The following is a 21,894-nucleotide window of genomic DNA, read 5'->3' as shown; positions in this document are numbered from 1 at the left end:
TTTTTATTTTTGAAGGATAATACCAGACTTGTGTGTTATACCGCATAGAATTGTAGAACAGGACGGCACTAGAGCGATACCACTTGCAGAAGCCAGGAAAAAAAAAGCTCTAACACCGCACCCTCCTGCTTACCTGATGTTGTAACGGATTTTTATCTGTTTATGTTTTACATTAAAATTCACGCTTTCCACTGCTGAATTGGGGTGAGTGCCGCATATTTTCTTTCCTATGTGTATATACCCAGACTTGTGTGTGTTTTAGGGCGAGTTTCGTTTGTCAAGTTGTGTGTGTTGAGTTGCGTGTGGCGACATACATGTAGCGACTTTTGTGAGATGAGTTTTGTGTGGCAACATGCGTGTAGCAACTTTTTGTGTGTCGAGTTGCATGTGACAGGTTAGTGTAGCAAGTTGTGTGCAGCAAGTTTTGCGCATGGCGAGTTTTGCGCATGGCGAGTTTTATGTGTGGTGCCTTTTGAGTATGTGCAAGTTGTGTGTGAGGCAACTTTTGCATGTGCTGCAACTTTTGTACATGTGGCAATTTTTCCGTGTGTGCAAGTTTTGCGTGTGGCGAGTTTTCCATGAGGTGAGTTTTGCACTTGTGGCGAGTTTTGCGTGAGCCTAGTTTTTGCATGTGGCGAGTTTTGCGCGTGGCGAGTTTTGAGCGGCGACTTTTGTGTTTCGACTTTTATGTGGCGAGGTTGGTGTATGTGTGGTGAAATGTGTGCTGAGGGTGGTATATGCGTTCAAGCACGTGGTAGTGTGTGGCGCATTTTGTGTGTGTCCATATCCCCGTGTGTGGTGAGTATCCCATGTCGGGGCCCCACCTTAGCAACTGTACGGTATATACTCTTTGGCGCCATCGCTCTCACTCTTTAAGTCCCCCTTGTTCACATCTGGCAGCTGTCAATTTGCCTCCAACACTTTTCCTTTCACTTTTTCCCCATTATGTAGATAGGGGCAAAATTGTTTGGTGAATTGGAAAGCGCGGGGTTAAAATTTCGCCTCACAACATAGCCTATGATGCTCTCAGGGACCAGACGTGTGACTGTGCAAAATTTTGTGGCTGTGGCTGCGACGCCTCCAACACTTTTCCTTTCACTTTTTTCCCCATTATGTAGATAGGGGCAAAATTGTTTGGTGAATTGGAACGCGCGGGGGTTAAAATTTCGCCTCACAACATAGCCTATGACGCTCTCGGGGTCCAGACGTGTGACTGTGCAAAATTTTGTGGCTGTAGCTGCGGCGGTGCAGATGCCAAAACCGGACATACATACATACATACATACATACACACACACACACACATTCAGCTTTATATAGTAGATTTGTGCAACTTGATGCAACCACAGCACAGTTTTGTCAGCCAATAGAACAGTCATTTGCAGGCCGCACAACAAAAAAGTAAGATGGAAATTTGGGGGCTTTGCCATTCACCACCAGTTCAGTATGACTTAAATGGGTGGTATGATACAGGAAAAAAAAATTTCTTGCTCAGGAACAGCGCCACCATTGCACATTGGCAATATCTGGTATTACATCTAAGTCTTATTTGAGTAATTGAGCTGCAATATCAGACACATCATATATATACACAAGACCTCCACAGTATACAATGGTTCAGATGAACACAGTTACAATTTCGTCCGTTGCATGAAAAGCCTTGAAATAACTGGAAGCGAACCATAATAGAACAGATCACTGTAGTGCAAATAGACAAACTAACTGGGCCGCAAATAATAAACATAAAGGTTATAAAAAAAAAAAAGTCACAGGGAAAAGGCTATTTTTGGGTTGTCCATATGTAGATACAAAACAAAGCAAAACCTGCAACAATCTAATAAGTAACAATCAACAACTGTCAACATAAACAAGTAGAAACATTATATCCTGGTCATTAACATTCCTGAACTCTGCCTTTACATGCTCAGTGCTACTCCAACATACAGGAAAACGATTTGTCATGTCACCCTTTTATGTTGACACTTCTATGAAACAACTAATTATTTTATCCTGGAAATGCAGCAATCTAGCCACATACTATCCCAAAAAACACAGACACCCTGTCACAGCCAGCTTACTTGGTGCAAATATGCCAAGAGCCATAGAAAAATGTTAATCATAGTTCCATAATATTAACTGCAAAGGTTTATTTATTATTCTACTCAATTATATAGCGCCATCATATTCCACAGCACTTTACAGACATCATCATCACTGTGCCCATTGGGGCTCACAATATAGATTCCCTATAGGTATACTTTCGCAGAGAACCATGAGGAAAGACATGCAGACACAAGGAGAACATATCCTTGTAGATGTTATCCTTGGTGGCATTTTCAAGGCATCACAACTACCTACTGATCCAGCGTGCTGCGTAGGTTCAGCACTGAACACAATTTTACATTTATATTTTATAGGAGAGAATAGCATAGAGGCAATGAATCATAAGAAGGACAGTGCGGGGGACATATTTTGCCCAGGGAAGACAGTGAGGGGAAATTATCAAGGGACACATATTTTTATGCAGAGGCCACCATATTGGGATGTGTTGCAGAAGGCCAAAGAAGGGAAAAGTCTTTAGAGACTAGCTGCCTAGATGACTCTGGTGCTGCATTCATATACTGATAATAGATCTGGTTCTGTATTCCTGTACTGTTATTAGTCCTGGTGATGTATTCATGTACTGATAATGGGCCTGGTGATGTATTCCTGCATTGAAGCTGCTTCTGGTGCTGTATTCATTTGCTAATTGTGGTTCTGGTGCTATTCATGTACTATTGTTGGTTCTGGTGCTATATTACTGTACTGATCATGGTTCTAGTGCTGTATTACTGTACTAATGGTAATTCTAGTTATGTACTACTATACTGATGATGGTTCTCGTGATGTTTTAAAGTAATCATGGTGGTACTCATGGTTTATCCATGTACAGTTATTGCTTATGATCATGTATAGATGTAACAATCCATTGGCAGATGACATGCTACATGGCTACGTTAATAAAGCACTGTGCCGTTGACAAGTTGATGATGATTCTAGTGCTGTATTTCTGTACTCATGATGTTGTAATGTGGAATTCATATACAGATGGTGGTTGTGGTGCTGTATCTATGTACTTATAGTGTTTCTGGTGCTGTATTAATGTACTGATGTTGGTTTTGGGTGCTGCATTCATATACTGGTGGTGGTTCTGGTGCTGTATCCATGTACTTTTAATGGATTACTACATATGTACATGATTACAATCTCAACTTCCATACTACAAGGCTATAATAATAAAGCACTGTGCCATCTCATAAGAGTATGGTGGGTTTGGAGCTGTATTCCTGTACCATTTATAGTTTTGGTGCTGTATTCATGTACTGGTGGGGATTATGGTGGTGCCTTCATATATTGATAATGGTTCATGTGCAGTATTCATGTACTGATGATGGGTCTAATCAAGTAATCATGTACAGACGGTGGTTCTAGTGATGCACTCATGTACTGGTTTTTGGTGTTGTATTTATGTACTGATGGTGGTCATGATATTATATTCATGTATTGATGGCCAGTGTTGGACTGGGGTGCCAAGTGCCCGCCACCAGTAACATTGAATCTTGGAGACCACTGTTAAGCTAAATGCAAATATTACATTTCCTTCATTCTCAAACTAACCTATGCTTCCATGTAGACTGTGAGCCCTCGTGGGCAGGGTCCTCTCTCCTCCTGTACTTGTGTGTACCTTGTTTTTCTCATGTTTATTGTACTTGTCTATATTTGCCCCTTTCACATGTAAAGCGCCATGGAATAAATGGCGCTATAAAAATATATAATAATAATATAATACACTATGTAGTTTCATGGTTCCTGAGATGCTATATTTGTTTGTGCATAGTGCATTGTGCCAACCACTGCTTATATACAGGATGTCCACTCCCACACAGGGTCCCACGGGGTGGATTTAATTTTCCTCTGCGGGCCAGTGTGAGTCTGCTTATGGTGGTTCTTGTGCTTTATTTCTCTACTAAGGGTGGTTCTAGTATTGTATTCATGAACTGATGACAGTTCTGGTGAAGTATTCATGTACTGATGGTAGTGATGGTTCTAGTTGTGTAGTCATAAACTGATGATGGTTCTGATGCTTTTTTCCTGTTATGATGGTGATTCTAGTGCTGTATCTATGAACTGATGGTGGTTCTGGTGTAGTATGCATGTACTATTGGTTTTATGATGCTGCAATCCTGTACTGGTGCTGATTCTGGTGCTGTATTCATGTACTGATGATGGTTTTGGTGACATATTCATGTACTGTTCAAGGTTCTGGAGATTTATTCATGTACTGTTAGTGTTTCAAACAAATTGTGTACAGAAATAGCAATCCACTGTCAGCTGACATGCTACATAGCCATTTTAGTAAAGCGCTGTGCCATCTGACAAGATCTTGATGGGTCTAATGTTGTATTCCTGTACTGATGGTAGTTTTGTAATCATGTACTGATGTAGGTCCTGGTGCTGTATTCTTGTACTGATGGTAGTTCTGCATTTATGTACTGTTGTTGGTTTAGTTAGTTACAGATGTAGCACTCCTTAACTTGTCAGAAGCACAGTACTGTCTAACAAGTTAAAAAATACTACATCAGAATTCAATTTAGGAGCATGAACACTTTTTATTTGGTGTGGAGTCAGAACAATGGGACTCCTACATTGGTTTACTGTGTCTTGTATAACTCCTACTATATTACAAGTATTAAAAAAAAATTCTGAGTGTTATTTGTGGTGCTACATAGGATTCCAGGAAAATGTGCCTTAAGTTTTGATAACCATTACTTTTATTTTATGGGAGAGGGAGGGGTATATATCGCTGGGTGTGGTTTACAAAAGGGGTGTGGTTTCCCTCATATAGACAGGGAACCTGTTATTAAAAATTTTACTCTCACCCTGGAAGAGTCTACGACTTTTCATATTACTGCTCTTCTTTAAAGGTGTTTTCCAGGATAGGGAAAAACATAGCTGCTTTCTTACAAAACAGTGCCACAAGTTGTGCGTGGCATTGTAGCTCGGTCCCATTAAGTTTAATTTGAGTTGAGCTCCAATATGAGATTCAACCTGTGGACAGACATGGCTCTTTTTTTTTTTTTTTGCCTGATTGCCAAAGTTTCAAGTATATTTCTGATACCAGTACACTTGAGTTTTTTTTTACGTACAATCATTTTCTAGAAGATTGTGTTTGAAGGAAGACTCATTCATATAGCGAGAGATTTCTCTATAGATTGATATTGCACAACTTTATGATTAGCATGATAAATTTACAGCTAGTTTTGCTGTTCTCCTCTGGACCTTTGGGTTTAAGGATTAGTTGACTAGTTGTGATATCTACCATCTGTCTCTCGATATCTAAGACACTGGACATTGTAAGCCAAGAATAGGCAACTTTAAAGGGAACTTCTTAGTAGGATCAAGGCAAAACTGCAGAACAATCTAGAAATCAGTTGCTACTTCCATGGGGACTACATTCAAATAGTCCAATACCTTTTCACCTGGCGGTCCACGGTCTCCCAATAAGCCAACTGGTCCTGGATCTCCCTACAACACAAAAAAAGGAAAACAGGGAGCTCAATAAATGGTATGACAAAGATATGTTATAAGAACTCTGTAACTAAAGGAACTATGGCAGAAGTGGCTAAGTTATGAAGTTAGCTTTGTAGTCCTCTGCGGAATACAAAGGTGGCTTCTTGTCAATCTCTATTCCCTTTAAGAAATTAGATTGTAAGCCACATTGGGGACAGGAATTAATGCCAATTTCTATTACTTGTTGGAAGACATTGGTCATTACTATAAATTATCATCACTTATCAGTATCTTTAGTTACCATGGGAGATTTATTAAATTAATTGTGCTATGGAATACATTTCTTATGTTTTAGACAGACATCACACCTTTCTGTAAAGGGGTCCTGGCTTGGAGGGAAAATAGGCCTAGCTTAATGGAAAGGGTATCATTTAAAATGTGACCGTGTAGTGTCAACATTTACATCACAAATTGGTGACAAGTCGGTCAACCACTTGGTGGTCTTTAAGGTGTGCCAAATTTATCATCCAAGGTAAGCCACAGTGACAGGTTTGGCACATTTTAATTTCCCACAATGAGTGTCTATTATAAAGTGTCTGTGATTTAGGTTTAGTTTTAAGCGGTTGTCAGAGGTAGAAACCTTTGTCCATAGGATCTATTACGATATATGCATAGATGTCATTAAGCTCCTTTTTTTTTAAAGGAGACGCAAATACCATACTTTTTTCCTATTGGAAAAATCAAATTTCCAATGTCTTGTTATTTTTAATGATGTGCTTGGTCTATCACTTAAAGTCCTCTCACATTTAGCTACTTTTGAGATTAAAGGGCTTGTCCAGGGCTTTGAAACAGATGGCAACTTAGCTGCAATACCCAAGAATGTCACTATACAGAATATGGACAAAGACAGGATCCAAAGTGTATAAACAGCCAGTAATAATAATAACAATCTCTTTATTTATATGGCGCCAACATATTCCGCAGCGCTTTACAGTTTTTGCACACATTATCATCACTGTCCCTGATGGGGCTCACAATCTAAATTCCCTATCAGTATGTCTATGGAGTGTGGGAGGAAACCGGAGAACTCAGAGGAAACCCACGCAAACACGGGGAGAACGTACAAACTCCTTATATGTAGCTTTGTTCACAGTTTATATCCAGGAGCAAAGGGACCTGCTAATAGTTGATTAGTGGGGATGTCGGGTGTTCGATCCCCACCAATCTGATTTTTATGACCCACCCTAAGAATAAGTCATTAGTATCAAAGTTCTGGACAACCTCTTTAATCATCCTTATAATTGTTTTATGCATTTGAGAGTACTTTATTTTTCTGAGAATTACCAAAATTGTTTACTTCTATGTGATCCATGATCTTAAATGGAATGAGTCTCCTGAAAATGACTTGTTATTTAGATCTGTTAAATTAAATTAATTAAAGCAAGTGAAAAGTGAATCACTGCTAGCAATACAACGATAGGGCTCTAGTACCTTTGGGCCAGGTAGAGCATGCCCCGGAGACAATCCTGGATCACCTTTTGGACCCTGTTGAACAGATAAAAACTTCTAGTGAATACAGTTCAGACAAATCTGCATTGTTTAGATAAATTTATTCCCTTTACATACAGCAGTACTAATATTATTTCATAGAGAAAGCATAAAGCATCTTTTCACACTCTATGCACAGTTACAATAGCCGCCAGAACTTGTGGAATTAGGTGGGAAAAGTGAGATCTTCCAATTTTAGCAATCATTTTTCTACAAGGGATAAAAAGTTGTTCTTGTTAAATAAAGTTAGAAACAGTTGCACCCATCTCACTGAACCTCTGTACAACCATCTAATAAAAGCTACATCCATATGACCTGACAATATAAAATATCAGACAATTCCAGTTTAGCATTATACAGTCACATAAGGGCCTGTGTTGTGGCTGGAACACTCCATGCTTTACGACTCCTTAGAGCCAGGTTCAGAGTTCAACAGAGTCTAAATACAGCGCCCAAAAAATTACTCACCCATTCTGTACCAAAATATGCCATACAAATGTTTTTCTTTCAATCACTAAAAAAATAATTGTTCCATCTTCTATCAGATGCTATATTATTAAGGTATTCCTTGATAGAAACACTGTCTCACACAAAGAATACCTGTGTCTCTGAGTCACTTCTCACGGCCAAGCCGTGATACAGTCCGAGGTCAAAAGCCAGGAAGATACGTCATAAACAGAAGAAAGACGTAGTCAGGTAACTTTCCCAGGTCAGAATACCAGGAGGATAGTAGATCAGAGCAGAAGGGGTTAAACAGACAGATGGTCAGAATGGGTTCCAAGGTCAGGCAGAAAAAGATCTACAAACAGAACGCAATGCACAGAGAGACAAACCACACAGTGGCTGAATGTACGTCTGGCAGAGGTCTGGGAGAAACAGCCCAGTTAAGTAGCCTGGCAATCACCTGAGACAATGAACACCAGGAGACAGCCAGCGCCTCCCAGTCTCAGATTGGATAGCCAAGCTGTCAATCAACACAATTACTGCTCAGCACGCCCCTGCACCAGACTGGAAGCTTGAGTTGTCAATCAAAGTACTGACAGCATCAGCATGCCCCTATACCAGGTTGGGCAGCTGAGCTGTCAGTAACTGCATCCCAGAAACACTGGGAGGTGGAACCGTATCAATACCTCTGTTACATGCTGCCATACAAAGAATACATAGGGACCCACTTACTTCTTTTTAAATTCCAACAGAAATGCACAGGAACACCCCTTTTTTGGTGTTTGCCTGGCAGGTTTGTCTCCACGAAATTTGATTTTTTTGCAATAGGTCAATGTGATGTGAACAGAGCCTAAAATAGCTAAAATAACATAATCAATGAAATAAGAAACCCAAGTAATCCTAAGAAAGTAAACACATTACAGGGTTTGTCATCAAAACTCACTTTTTTATACTGTTATGACATTTACAAGTACAGGTTAAAAAGTAGGTTAGGTGGGGGCCTGAGAAGGTAAGCCCAAAAATCTCTTCTCAGCTACAGCAGACAGACAACAAACCTTTCCTCAACCTTCTCATCCAGAACAACTGTTATGCACTAGCCTCAGCTCGGCAGGGCTTCACCACTTTCCACTATGGCCGCTGCCCTTTGCTGTGCTCCACGTCGGGTTTTACAAGTGGTCCGGCGTGGTTCCATGACATTATTTGCCTAGGCCTATTTAAGGCCTACTAAGACACACACATGCATCTTGGTATTGAGACTCCTAGTCCTGTTTGTTTGTTGTGCTCCTACATCAGCTCCAGGTCTGCATCTGCTTTGTTATCCTGCATACCTGCTGCCTTTGTTGCTTTGAACTTGTCTGTGTCCTCTCTGTACCTGTCCTCCTGTGCTCTCACATGTGCCACGTCCTCGCTCCACAGGTGCCTTTCTGCCTGCTGCACCAACGCCCGGGGTCCATGTATCCACCCGGACCTGAGACACTGTGGATCTACCTCACTAGGTGAACCTAACAGGACCCTTATTTTGGAATTAGGTTCTGGTCAAGTATGCACCAAAAATACTTAATTCCCAGAATATTCCTACAGCAGATGTTGGCCAGTATGCAGTGTATTATAGCCAAATAGCATTTTATGGAACATACTGCCCAGTATACAGGGTATATCTGATATAGTAAGGGGCCTATTTGTGGGCCTTCTCTAGAACAATTTTTTTTCTCTGCTCCGTGTATGTTACCTAAGATATCTTTACAAGGATGGTTTCTAGGAAAAAATTAGAATACTCTCAAGGTTATTAAAAGCCGTTTGTTTGGTTTGGCCCAGTCCCTAAACCTATTTCTCACTTGTGTATTCTGCAGTCTGCAATCATAAAGCCACCATAAATACCAAACTATGTCATTGCTGGTTTAAACATAGCTCTGTTTAGGCTGAAGAGCAATTTGTAGGTATAATCATCCCAAATTACAAGCTACTAGTTGGAATCAGATCACTAAAAGACATCTTAATGCTCCTTGAAGCACAGAGGAGGGAACAGAAAGCTCTACACTAATATTAATATACACTAGATACGTGGACTCCATACCTAACCATCACACCTATGTGGACATCCCGTTCCGGAATGAACGGTGTAAAAACGTAGTAAGATCTTTACTTCCAACCTAGGTGGGGTTCAAGCCATGTTCTCCTCCCCTTCCAGCAATCCATTGGGTCTTCTGGCCCAAAAATGGTATTTAGACTTTTGCCACCATTGTCAGCGAACCCCGAGTGAGCCAGTGTCGACCCTGTTGGGTTCGGAGGTGATTATAAGTGTTATTATTTTACAAGGCGGGAACATAGGGATTCAGTTTGGGTGTCCGAGTAGTGGGCAATCCCTTTAATTTGAATGAGTCAAACAGTCTATTAAATTTTGGACTGTTTTACCTCCTTTTTCTTACCTCCTTTTTTGAAAATGGCCACCTTTTAAGCAGGACACAATAACTTAGTCTACCACGCTACTGTGTCCAGCTAAGAAGATGGATATCGCAGGAAGGGAGGTCGAACTGAGTCTAAAGTTTCATATTTTGGACTCATTGCAGTCAATTTAAAAATTCCAAATGATTCCGGTGAATAAAAACCTCTAACAAAATTCTGATGTTATCGTTGCACACTTTATGATGGTGAGTCCAGAAATGCGTTAGAGGTTTTTTATTTACCGGAATCATTCGAAATTTTGAAAATATTTCAAATAAAAATCTGGATTTTAAAAGATGGAAGGGCTGGTGTCATTTAGTTTTCTTTTTTTTTTTTACAAAGCGTACTTTTGATCAGCAATCGGAGTAACACCACAGTGATAGCCTCCACTCCTCTGTGAAGGCTTTCCACAAGAGTACCTGTAAGAACGTGCTCCCATTTAGCCAAAAGTGCATTTCTGATATCTGCCAGAGTCCGTTCCAATTCATTGCAAAGGTGTTGTATTGAGTAAAGGTCAGGGCTCCATGCAGTCTCTTCTAATTCTTCCAAACCAAACTCCTACTGCTATATTTATTGGATGCTCTTCGGCTCATTACCGGCTGAAATTAATGGGTACCCAAGTAAAGCATGCCCATCATAGAACGAGTTGCTTTATGCAGTTGTTCGGCGGCCTTATGTCTTAGCTTATAAATGGGGCTCCCAGGCTCTTCATCAAAATTGGCATGTGGTATTACTAACAGACAATCAAAATGTGTAAAGATGCATTATTAAGCATGGGGGAGGCAAGGTCAGTGGATTGTTAGCACTACTTGGCAGTCGGCCCAAAATGGATGTAGACTTTTACAATGTTGAGTGGTTAGAAGCTGTATTTCTTGTTACTATGGATGGGATACATCGCACTCCTTACAGTTGTAAGAAACCACACCATAGTAAAAAAAAAATAGAGAAAGCTTTGGCACTCCAATTTGCAGGTTTTGCTATGTGTTTCTTTAAGGCTAGGTTCACATTGCGTTAGTGCAGTCCGTTTAGCACAAAAGCTAATGGACTGCGTTAACGCAATCTCCAAAATGGGATCGCGTTTAGCGATCGCGCTAGCGTAGATGCCCGATCTGCGCTAGCGAGAACGGACCCAAAAACGCTGCAGACAGCGTTCGAGGTCCGTCACAAAATAACGGAGCATCGCTAATGCATGCCAAAAATGGCATGCGTTAGGATGCGTTACATACATTGCGGTCAATGGGTGCGCTAACGGATGCGTTACATTGCGTTAGTGGCGCTATGTAACGGATTCTGTTAGCGGATACCCACTAACGAAATGTGAACCTAGCCTAATAGTGAGGCATTCCAAAAAAACACACGTTTAAGTTTGAAACTCCAGACCTTCATCAAGCAATGGATTGCAAAAGGATAATAATAGTAATAATAATAATAATCTTTATTTATAGAGCGCCAACATATTCCGCAGCGCTTTACAGTTTCAAACACAACAAGGAGAGTACAAAGCAAAGGCTGGGTAAGAAGCGATGCGGTGGAGTGGACATACATCGCTGGTATGGAGGTTAAATAGTCACTGACATGAGGCACCATAATGCACCGACGACTATTGCCTCAACAGCAGCGCTTTTCCCACAACAGCGCTTTTCCCACAGCATCTGCTTTCTACTTTCCGTCTTGTGCAATCCGAAAGTCTGGGTATTCAGACCGAAATATTACTTGAATTATTTGCATTGCCTCACGATTAAAAAACCACATCACTAAACCTGCAAATTGGAGTGCCGACTCTGCCGAGGTTTTCTTTTTTACGTGTTTGGTTACTGAGATGAACGCAGGGTCTAATCCTACTATATAGGGGAACAGCTGTTCCAGTTTCCATAGGAAACACTTTCTGTCAGTTTCTCTTCTTCTTTTTTGTATAAGGGCTATGTGAGCGAGGAGCTTTGTTATGGCTGTGTAACACATGCTCAGTGTATGATTACAAGCACATGCGACACACTGCTCTCCAATACCCAGACAACACAATTACTTCACTTCAAAGCTTTTTACTATGACTGGCTCGGATTCAGTGAATGAAATGAAGACATATGTCTAATAAACCACAACAAAGTCACTGTCTATTTCCATATCGGATAGTGTCTTATTTCTTACAATCCGATGTGTTTTTCTCCAGTGCACAATGAAGGGGAGACCCTGCTTATCATTCCCTCCTTCATGTAGGCCCAGGGGTGTAACTAAGGTGGGTGCAGGGGTTTCAATGGTACTGATGCTCTGGAGCCCAGAGGGGACAAACGGGTCCCTTTGGGCCATATGAGAACAACAACACTTTTAAAGGCTGCGTTGGGGTCTATAAGTTTCAAGTTACCCCACTGTGCATTCCCTCACCCGTAATCCGTCCATCAAGAGTAATCCCATTTACCGATCATACTTGAACAATCACTTTTCAGAATCACTTTCACAAAACCAGAGACGCTGCACAACACGGCTGACAAGTAAATGCCATTATTATGAATGCTCACATAGCCCTTGTACAAAAAATGCCCAATTGGCCGTCATCTTTTGACCTTTTCCTTCCACTTCTCCTGTAATCCTAACCTGCCTCATCTTCACATCTGTTACACATCTGTCTCAGGTATCCCGGGTTCTGCTTGCTTTACCTCGATCCGCTGCTCTCTGTTGTGCTCCACATCAGGTATTGCAGGTTTCCCAGCCTGGCTCAGTGACATTGTCTCACTAATCCTATTTAAGGCCCATTAGGACACACACCTGTGACGTAATATAGACTTTTGTATGTATTCTCCACTTTCTATGCTCACCATGCTTTAACTTGTTTTCATCCCTGCTGGGTTCCTCTACATCCATCCTGCTGCTCCCAACGCCTCCCAATACCCAATACCTCACTTCCAACATGCTTTCTTTCTTGCTGCAGCAACGCACAGGGTCCGTTAAACCAAGGCTTAGAGGACCCTCCTCTCCAGGTGAGCCTAAACAACCCCGATGCCTAACTTCAACGGACCACTCTTACTACATATCCTAGATAAGCCAGTCAGCAGTGAAAGCGGTGTGCATTGTCTAATGCACTCTTATAAGCAGCGGGTTACACCAGAGAACGGTGACCCCTTCCAAAAACCAGAACAAAAATAACTCAAGAAGAAATGCGGTAGGAGGTCGTCACTTTTGGATCATTACACCCAATGGACCAAATGGCAGCCATTTTATAGCTAGACAACAAGGTTATAAATGCACCTATAGATGTAAAGGCACAATGGTTTTACAATGCATGACCTTTTTTTAAGTGTTTTTTTTAGTGCCAACTGCTGTCAGTATTTTTAGGTGACTTGGGGATCTTCATTATTTCTAGACACTCACAATCTGAGTGAGTAGGCACGTAAGGTATGAAGTCCCATTCCACTTTTTTTGTGTTTCTTTTTTTTTTCTTTTTTCACCTGCAAAATTTTTAATTCAATGTTTCAATATACTGAAAAAAAAAACTAGAGCATGAAGAAAATGTTTTGCAGCATTTTTCTTTGTGGCACAGCAATGCAGTTTTCAGCACTTGAGCTTTTACATATGCAAGTAAGATATCCAATGGCCAACATTACTTAGTTTCCGAACATCAGGCAATATTTATCAGCCCGTCACATGGAATCCATAAGTTGTCCTTTACAAGGAAGTACAATTTATCAATAATTTTCCCACGTCTGATGTTGTTTCGCATCCATTCCCTCATGCTGCCGGTCACAGATCTCACGTTCTTGTTAACATCCTTTACAGATACACTTCCGTATGTTATTCTGGTAATGGGACCCTCATCAGCCATTACCTGTTCTAAGACAAGCTTTTCCCAATGTGAAATTTCTTTTATCCATCATTCCTCTCTGAAATGCCAGTCATTCCCGAAGATAAATGATCATTTCATTCATTAATTGTCATTCTTAAAGAAACACTAAGCATGGAAAATAGACTTAAATTTCCCAGCTCATCCTCCTTAATCTCCTCTTTTATCGTTTTTTGTATGGCTGCAGGCAACGTCACACGAGCCCTGAGAGACCCGGCGCTGATGTCGCTGGAACGGTGCCGGCGCCGGCCCCAGAGGTGAGTAGAGGCTGTTTTTATTGTACATATAGTGATTGAGAGGAGGCTGTCCGAGCAATGGACAACCCCTTTAAAATTCAGAACCTCCATTCAAGATCACCATTTTTTTCGTGGGAGAAGAGAATGAAGGTGAAAAAGGAGGATATGACATGTCCAAGCCCAAAATTAATGATCATTGGATTTCAATGATACCTTGGTCTGTCCAAACCAAGCATGGGCGTAGGGTGCACCCTTGGTGTGGCCAAGCAGTTCAGTGCACCTTCCTAATTATTTAATTACTTGTTTTTTTATGTCTCTGGCTCCTGTAAAACCTCAGCTGTTAATCAAAAAGAGGATGGCGGACACAGATGCAAAACAAATAGGTGGGACGGTGTACTAACCAGATCGGCCACACCAAGGGCGCACCCAACACCACTGCTTAGTTTGGACAGACATTTTGTGCTGACAGACTGCCTTTAATTTAATCTATAATCAAATAACATCTCAATAATATGTTATAATAAATACTTTATTTTGTTCATTTACTGATAATGACAGGGAAGGTAAATTGTTAATTTTTAGTTCAGTAAATATTTTACCTTTTCCTCCAATAGCAAATTTCCCATTTTCATAGCAAATACATTTTAGCTAAACCTATAAATTTTAACTAGAAAAACCCAGAGGAACTTAAGATCAATTAGGTTTCCCTTTTAAAAGCGATTAACTTGGAAAATGTAGAAATACAAAATAATGAAATCATTTAGGGGACTTGTTGTAATAATAATAAAAAAAACAGCAATAATATTTTCAAAATAATAATAATAATAAGTTTCATCAGTGTTTTCACTTTCAGCAGTGTGTCATCAGAGTTTGGTCCACATTTCATCACTTTTTCTTGTATGATTGACAAAAAAAGTTGGATGGCATGCAAATGCTGTTTGATTGTTTGATGGACCCATAGACTTGCATTGCTGACTTTGATTGAACACTCAAATTAAATCGCTGTATGTTAAAGGCTATGTGGAGTTCATACTGTATATAGGGGCTATATGGGGCTCATACTGTATATAGGAGGATATGTGAGGCAAATGCTCTATATAAGAGGCTATGTGGGGCACAGGCTGTATATAAGAGGCTATTTGGGGGCTCATGCTGTATGTAGGGGCTACATGGGCACATGCTGTATATCAGAGGTTACGTGGAGCACATGCTGTATATAGGGTGGCTACATGGTGCACATGCTGTATATAAGAGGCTACATAAGGCATATGCTGTATATCTGATGCTATGTGGGGCACATGCAGTATAACAGAGGCTACATGGCGCACATGCTATATGTCAGAGGCTATGTGGGGCACATGCTGTATATCAGAGGCTACATTGAGCACATGGTGTACATTGGAGGCTACGTAGGGCTCATACTCTACATGGGAGGCTATGTGGGGGCTCATAGTGTATATAGGAGGCTATGTGGTGGCTCAATACTATATATAGAAGGCTATGTGGGCGCTTCTACATTATATTGGGAGCTGTGTGTGGGCTATTACAGTATATAGGGGCTCTGTGTGGGCTCATATGGTGTATAGGGGGCTGTGTGGGCTCATACGGTATACAGGGGGTTGTCAACATGTTTAATTCTGCTCATAAAATTCATATTAATCTAAAACAATTATAATTAATGTTAAAATTAATATTGAGTAGAATTAATTTCAGCCTATTGATTCAGACCTCTGCAACAGTTCCGGTCTCTCATGAGGCCCCTCAGGAAAATTAATTGCCCACCACTGCTACAGATTATATTATATATGAATCGTATCTGTGTTTTTTTTAACTCATAGGTGAAAAACTGATGTATGAACGAGGCCTAATGGTGGGAAAAAAATACAGCTTCGGCTTCACTTTCTTTGCGATTTCAGATTTTGAATGAATTTTTTTTGCCTTTGGGGTACCACTTTATAACACTTTAAGGATATGTGCACACAATGCATTCTTCAGGTGGATTTAGCTTGGAACCCGACTTAAAAAAAGGCATTAAAGAAAGGCCAAAAAGAATGAACATATGCAAAGCAATGTCAAACCGACATTGAGTAACTTCTTTTAACTGCTTTAGGCTTCGAAAGTCATGATGCGGATGCATAACCATATCAAACTGTGTGTATGGCCTAATAATAATAATAATAATAATAATAATAATATTTGGCTGGGAAAGTGTAAATTGTTCTCGGATAGTTGTAACATGTATCTACAAAGTACACAACTGCGTTCTAATATAGACAAGGTAAGGTGAGCTTCTTCCAAACTATCAAAGCTCGGGGGCTGATTGATAGTCGTTTACTGCTCTCGACACTTTCATTTTGGCAACGTTTTAGAGAAAACAGCCTGACATATTGTTGGACTCTTCTCTGACTGTTCTAATTTTGGTTTTATCTTTATATGCAAAAAACTCCCCTCTAGCATTAAAGCTACATGAAGTTATGATTTAGAAGCAAAATGTGTCGCCATTCATCATATTATACCTCTCTCAGCGTGTTCTCGATCTACACAAAGTTTACTGTTACTTACTTTTGGACCAGGTGGGCCAGGTAATCCGGGGCTGCCATGGGGTCCAACCATACCCTAGAAAATAGAATGAACCCAAAAATCAATGTGTTAAAAAGAAACTGTGCAAAGATTATTAATATTCTTCATCTTATAGTTTACATAGTGAATAAACCCACTTAAAAGGCTAAACAACTTCATATGCATGACAAATATCTTACTGATTCCAAGATTTATTCCAAGATTGTAATAAACGCCAGAGCTGCATTTACAATTCTGTAAATTTCAGAGCTGAAATTCCTTAAATATCTGTAAAACGCTTCCTCTGGGGTTTTGCATTCTGAGAAGTGGCATCATTTCCCTATGCATCGTACAGCAATCTGATAATTTAGAAACAACCTGTCCAACTGCATTAAATGAGTTTTCTCTTCAGTCTCTACATCTGATTTTATCCGGAAGAGTAGAGTAGTAGTAGTATAGTATAACATGAAAGTTGTTCAGGTAAATGGCTATCCAAATAATAGAATAAAAGCTAATTTCTGGTAGAACGTGAAGCCACTTGTAAAGAGCAGCTCTTCTCGCTGGCTTACAGAAGGGTTACCTGACCATTCATGATGTCCAAATGCCCTGGTAGGAGGAAGGTTAGCATAGAGGCTGTCAATCACACAGGAGGAGGCGGAGCTTGGCTGGAAATAGCGCTAGAGTGAGAGAGGCTTCAGATCTACCATAGTCCTTAAGCCTAATTTGCATATCCTTTCCTCCTGATTTCTAAAGAATGGAGGAAAGGACTGGCCATGAAAAGGTGATGCTAGACTTGTCTTTGAAAGAGCTACACACATGTAAATAGTATTGGAGGCGAAATCCTGCTGACATATTCCTTTTAATGTAATGTGAGCAATTGCAAAAAAATATATCAACTCTCCGTAGATACTACGCTTGGTCAAAATCAAACTTGGTACCCCAATGCTATAAGACAGCTATATTTACCAAAGCGTCAATTTCCAGGATTAGAAAAAAATGGCTGCTTTCCAACAAAAATAGTGCCATGCCTGCCTGCCAAACCTATTCACTTCAGTATAGCTGATCTACAATACCAAACACAACCTGTAGACAAGCCCTTGAAATGGTTTTTCATTTAAAGCAAAAAAAATAGCTCACTGAATGGATGATGTTCCAAAGGATTCGACATAGCAATAACTTACATGTCTAATAATTCAATAACAGGGGGAACCGACTTCTTATTTGAGAACATGATTACATTTTGGCTTTGAGATTACCGTAGGTGACTCCAATTCCTGATTGAGAGTTGGAGATTTGAGATACAAAGTCAATGTTTTCTATGGTCAAAACAGACTACAGTCAAAGCATTGTAACCTCCATGACCACATAAATACAGAAGTACACCTTCAAACTATTTTTGCAAAACGTCAACAGTGCAGATGAGAACATGATAAGACCTTTGCAATGACCTATCTTTACTGTCATTTTGAAAAAATTATAAAAATGAGGAATGTATGAACCTTCCCATCTATAGTTGCCCATGTGTGAAAAGATGGGTCATGAACCTATGTGTAAGAAAGTGAAGGAACTAGGAGTGCAGGTCGTCTTCTCATCCATCCTCCCAACGGATGGACATGGACCAAGAAGAATGAACAGGAAGGACTCTACAGGTGATCAACTGGCTACGTTATGGTGTCGTGAGAAACGTTTTAGGTTTCTTAACCATGGAGTGAATTACCTGCATGATGGACTACTTGCTAGAGATGGGTTGCATCTTACGAAAACAGGAAAACACATATTTGGTAGACTCCTTGCTACACTCATCAGGAGAGCTTTAAACTAGAGCAATATGGGAAAGGAAACATACTGCCAGGATAAAATACGCAGCTAATTAATTCTTTTCAGAACCCTGCTATTAGAAATGGAAATAAAGAACAAAACGTCAAACTTTGAATGAAAATAGAGGAGCAAGAGAAACCAACTACAAGCTAAAATGTATCTATACAAAAGGACAGAGCATGAGAAAAAGAGAGAGAAAGAGAATTGGAGCTGCTAACACTGAAGAGACATATAATGTCATAGGCATTAATGAAACTTGGTGGGATGATATACATGATTGGAATACAAACATTGAAGGCTACAACATATTTATTAGAAACAGGATTAACAAGAGGGGAGGAGGTGTTGCATTGTGTGTTAGGAAAACGTATATCTCCACAGAGATCCAAGCTTCAGAGACTGGTAGCTCTGTAGAAATTGCTTGGGTAAGAATACAAGGAGAAAAGAACAGAAAGGACAATATCGTGGGTGTTTATTATAGGCCACCTCAACAGACTGAAGATATGGATGAACTCTTTTTTTCAAGAAAATACAACATCGTGATAATGGGAGATTTTAACTAACCAGATATTTGTTGGGAATCTCTCTCAGGAAAATAGTAATGGGTCCAGAAAATTCTTAGCTCAAAACTTTAACTTTCAACAGTTAGAAGATAGAACAAGAGGATCTGCAATCTTGGACCTAGTTCTTATTAACAGGGAGGGAATGATTGAGGAAGTAAAGATTTCTGGAAATTTAGGAGGCAGCGATCATGCTATCATTGAATTTTGGATTAAAAGGGGAGGAAGACCTGCAAGAACTCAGTCTTTAAGGTTGGACTTAAAGTCCAACTGCAGGGAGCCAGCTGTCAATCAGAATGACGTCAGCATTGCCAACCCATCGACAAAGCAGAGCAGAAGAGACGCCACTGCTCTGTTGATCTGAAGCAGCAGAATAGCTGGCAGGAACGGTCTGTGACGACTCTGTGCTGGCAGAGATGTGCACTGGGCAGAACCGTCAGGTAGTTAGCAACTATCTGCCTGTTAGTTCCTAGACCCATAGTAAAAAAAAAATCAAATAGTTCTGCATAACCCCTTTAATGCAATGACAAATGGTCCATAAGGACATCACATGATCGTAGGGTTGACTGACATCGACCGAAAGCCAAAGTTATAGAGGTTTGAGAGTCAAAAAATGCCATTACTGAATATCATTATGACCAATTTAACACATTTTTCATTCTAAATATATCTTTAATGTCTACTGATTTTCTTTCTTTTCATTTTCTGATTTTTAAACAATACAGAAAACCAACTAATACTTTTTTTTTGCCAAGACAATTAGCATAACTGGAAAATTCACAAACATATGGGAACACCAAGTAATCCAGAGCAGTTTATGCCATGCTTGTTAATACCACCATTGCTTGTTATATAAGGACACATATCCTTTAAAGAAGTGGACCACCCACTTAAGAACACATATAATCCTATGGATCTAATCTGTCAGGAACACTTGAATTCTGCAGTGTGTTTAGGCGGACGGGGGTGGCATGGCTGGGTCTAGTTATACGAGTAAAACTTCCAACCACATGCAACCATAAACCAACTGGGCTACGCGCCATTTATGCAGAAAGTTTTCAGACAGCATTGCCTTTCTAATAACGCAAATTTCTCCTACGTTTCTAATTTTTGTTAGATTGGAAATGGGTATAAATATATATATATATATATATATATATATATTGACGGGCAAATTCCACCGACTTGGTATCATTTAAAGGATTTCTCTGGAGCTTTACGACACACCATCAATGTTTGATAGGTAGAGTTGGACCTTGTGGACCCCTGTCAATCATAATATAGATGGAACTGTGACCATGGCAAGAAGATCCCCCTACATTGTCCTGATCTGAAAATACCCCAATACTCCAAATACCCCAAAGGGTGGGACAATGTAATAGAAGAATAATGGCTTAAGAATAACCTGAAATATGGCACTAGGTGTCTATCGAAGACCTTCATGTCTGCCATGTTAGAGCTTCTGTAAAGCCCAGCCTATGGGCTACTACGCTTTAGAGGGGATTGTCAATTTCACAATACCCTACAATAAGAGAGGAGAGGGGGATATTGTGCTCATCACACCTTGCAGTCCAATGCTGGTGGTTGAAATCCGTGTGTAGGGTGCCGGTCCCGCTGATGAAGTTCAGCCAAGTTATGAAATTGTGAGGAGGAAAGAATTTGGCACATCCATCCAACAATGAATAAAGTATATCAAACATTTATTGGAGAATCGTAAAAAACATAAATTCCAAGGATGTAAAAACCTCATGTTTCTGGCATCCATAGGATGATGACTATGGGCGCTCCTCACAATTTCATACACTACAATACTATACTTTGTATTAAATAGGCAAAGTGTAAAAAAAAAAGCAAAAAAACATTTACCGTATATATTTGTCATATATTTTTAAACTGTTTTAAAAGTTAAAATTATTCCTCTTTTTTTTTTTTTTACAAACGTAAATAGCAAAATATAAATAATAGAAAAATAACATATTTGGTATTTCCGCCTACGTCATTGTCAGAAACTAATAAAATATAAAAACATTTATCCCATATGGAGAATGCCAATACAAAAAAAAAATCAAAGTGCCAAAATTTAAATATTTTTTTGGTCTTTGCAATTTCCTAAAAAATTGCAATAACAAGTTATCAAAACCTCACATTCAAAACTACAACTACTTAAAAAAAAAACAAGCCCTCGTATGGCGAGAACGAGTAACAATTAAACATTTGTGATTGTTGGAAGAAAGAAAAGCTAACAAATGAAAAATCGCTCAGATATATATATGTAAATATATACTGTATATATATATTATTTTTTTAAGTAAAATTATTCTTTATAAAAATAAATGTTCAAAAGGCTTTTGTATCTTTTTTTCAGCCGTTTTGATACATAGACTTGAGATATTGCTATTATTATTTATTATTATAGCGCCATTTATTCCAGTTCCAGATATCCGCGCTAATCGCTATTATTTATTTATCATTTTTCCACTTTAATGGGGGCACCCTTAAGTCCCATTTATAGGTGAAAACAGCCACGTGCTTTTATATTACTGGAAATGTTGATCCGGATTTGCTATAATACCCAACATGATTCTTTGTATTTCTTTCAGATTCTTAAACGCTCAGGTCAATATGTAACAGATAGTAAAAGAATATTACTAAGGTAACTAATAAAAGAAAAATAAAAAATTCTAAATATTTTTCTTAGGTTTGACACTTTTGTTCAGTATCAAAACCACTGATCACCGGGATTATAAAGACATCGTAGCTGTGCGTGTGTTGCCCTGAGCGTTTTGCACCATAATTGCACAGCAATTCTGAACACGGCCCGGCTTCCTTCTCCCCTGGAGCTAGGTTTGGCAGGGAACTGGAGAGGTAGAGCGGAGGATGACTTACATTCCCTGCCTGTCAGTGG

General features: G+C 39.7%; 1 protein-coding gene across 1 annotated transcript in view; it reads right to left on the bottom strand.

Moving 5' to 3' along the window:
* The window catches only part of COL24A1 (collagen type XXIV alpha 1 chain), a 261,918-nt gene that overhangs the window by 183,173 nt on the left and 56,851 nt on the right, over positions 1 to 21,894 (bottom strand). The window contains exons 5-7 of the mRNA XM_069737975.1: positions 16,615 to 16,668; positions 7,042 to 7,095; positions 5,512 to 5,565 (exon numbers count right to left, since the gene is read on the bottom strand). Coding sequence (XP_069594076.1) covers positions 5,512 to 5,565; positions 7,042 to 7,095; positions 16,615 to 16,668 — 162 coding nt within the window. The remainder of the gene's footprint in view (positions 1 to 5,511; positions 5,566 to 7,041; positions 7,096 to 16,614; positions 16,669 to 21,894) is intronic.

The sequence above is a fragment of the Ranitomeya imitator genome, chromosome 8 (assembly GCF_032444005.1).
Source record: "Ranitomeya imitator isolate aRanImi1 chromosome 8, aRanImi1.pri, whole genome shotgun sequence".
In the NCBI taxonomy this organism is placed as follows: Eukaryota; Metazoa; Chordata; class Amphibia; order Anura; family Dendrobatidae; genus Ranitomeya; species Ranitomeya imitator.
Note: the sequence above shows the minus strand (reverse complement) of the source record. Positions and strands in the feature narration are given on the sequence as shown.